Source organism: Monopterus albus, unplaced genomic scaffold (assembly GCF_001952655.1).
Source record: "Monopterus albus unplaced genomic scaffold, M_albus_1.0 scaffold716.1, whole genome shotgun sequence".
NCBI lineage: Eukaryota > Metazoa > Chordata > Actinopteri > Synbranchiformes > Synbranchidae > Monopterus > Monopterus albus.
In genome coordinates this window covers 22,244-24,359 of record NW_018128596.1, presented here as the reverse complement: position 1 = coordinate 24,359, position 2,116 = coordinate 22,244, and the positions used below count along the sequence as shown (strand labels likewise).

General features: G+C 42.9%; 1 protein-coding gene across 1 annotated transcript in view; it reads right to left on the bottom strand.

Annotated features, from left to right (window-relative positions):
• Nucleotides 1-1,135: 1,135 nt before the first annotated feature.
• LOC109953512 (TBC1 domain family member 2A) overlaps nt 1,136-2,116 on the bottom strand; it is a 19,627-nt gene continuing 18,646 nt past the window's right edge. The window contains 1 exon segment of the mRNA XM_020588997.1: nt 1,136-1,639. Coding sequence (XP_020444653.1) covers nt 1,438-1,639 — 202 coding nt within the window. The 3' untranslated portion in view covers nt 1,136-1,437.

Here is a 2,116-nt window from a genome sequence, read left to right as displayed (position 1 = left end):
AATTTAAGTGTGGACATAAAAAACAGTAAGAAAATTGATGAGTTTAAACACAAATATAAAGGTATGTGTCAATCAAGATATGGGCAAGAACAGGCTTAACGATTAATCAGGTGTAACATTGGGAGTGTGGTGTTTTTAGTATATCACTAGCGTGGTGTAGAACAAAATTATCCATGTAGTAATACTGCTTGCAAACCAATGATGATAAGATGATGTTAGGGGGTAGGACTAGATAAGTCTAACTTCTTCCTACTCCGTTCAAGCATGTACTAGGTATAAGCAAATTGAAAATATATTTGTGGATATGTCTGGAATTATGTGTGGTTACATACTGACTGTTGTTACATGTTTGAAAGAATAAATAAATCAAATCAAATCAAATCAATGAGCCTTGTTACTCGGGCTCTTGAAACTGTCTTTAACCCAGTGTAGGTAAGTCTTATTTTAGTTGAGGTTGAGTAACCTTATATCCCCATTTATTCATTAGACACAAACAACAGCACACAAATCTATCCAGACCCATCATTAAACCAGAACATGGGAAAATAAACCACGGAGCATAGTTTGTACTCAGAACACAAATATGGGAAAACAATCAACAGAACATAACTAAATAGCCTTAAGAGGAGTAACACAATGTAAGAGATTAAGTAACAAACATTCAAGACTCGAAAATGATTCAGCATTAAACAAATATTAGAAAGAAAGACAGCACAAAGTGACAAGAGCTTAAGTGACATGCATTGGCCTGTGCCTTGCCCTTGGCCATCTACTCCAAACCACCTAGTCGCTGGACGAAGTGGGAAGAGCCATTATGAATATTTCCTAACACCTAAGCCCCAGGGGTAGGCCCCCCCCCTCCGTTTAGAACAAAAACCCTGGGGGGAGGGGAACCCCACACTTAGAGCGGACCACAATTTGGTTCAGAGAATGGGGTTTGTCTTAGCAATTGTGGATAACTGTAACAGGGCAACTAGTAATCTGTAGCCTATTACATTTTGAAGGTAATCTTAACACTGATTAAAACATATAAAGCTGGAATTGAGTTTTATAATAAACATTTATTTCAGTGGATACTCAGAGATTTACTATTTATTTTTCATTGGATATTTATAAATTTATTTGTGCATTTTGTTAAAACCTCACTTCAATTAAAACCAAAGTACAATACATGTATCAGTTCAGTAGTTCACACTTGATAAAACTGTCTCTTTGTAATAAACAAGTTGACTGTCGGCATCCTTGTTTGCCTCACTAGTGTTTTTCTGGCCTGTATTATCTAAACTGACTGAGGCGGTGAGTTTAGTGAGAAATTAACTTGCTGAACTGCTGATCAGACTTGCGTTGAGTTGCTGCAACAGGCTGCTGTTGACCAACTATTTAAAGCGCCAAACCTCAGACATTTCTGTAAAACTCAGCTCAAACGCCACCATGAGTTCAGAGTTCATCATTATCCTCACTGATCGTAGTGTCGAGATCTTGGTCTTTACATTCAGCGCTCTTCATTACAAACTTCCTCTGCTGCTCCTCAAGCTCTCGCAGCTCCCTCTGCAGGCGCTCCAGGTGAAGCGCTTGCCGGTTTCTCAGCAGGCGGCTGGGGAAAGGGTTCATGTCGCTGAAGGCGATGCTTGTCAGCCTCCTGGATGACAACAATGTTTCATTAAAGAGAGAGAGACAATGATCAGTCACGTTTTGTTCCATCAATAATCTGAATATCAATATGTCAGAGTTCCCTCCTTGAACCGCCACCTTATTGTGGTGGAGGGGTTTGAGTACCTGAGTAATCCTAGGAGCTATGTTGTCGGGGGCTATATGTCCCTGGTAGGGTCTCCCAAGGCAAACAGGTCCTGGGTCATGGGTCAGACCAAGAGCAGTTCAAAAGCCCTTTATGAATAGAATTAAACCAAGTACTGTGACGTCGCCTGGCATGGCGCAGCTGGGGCCCCACCCTGGAGCCAGGCCCAGGGTCGGGGCTCGAATGCAAGCACCTGGTGGCCGGGCCTCCCCTCACGGGGTCCGGCCGGACTTAGCCCGAACAAGAGACGTGGGGACGACCTCCCGTGGGCCCACCACCTGCAGGAGGATCTGTAAGGGGCCGGTGCACAGTGGATTGGGC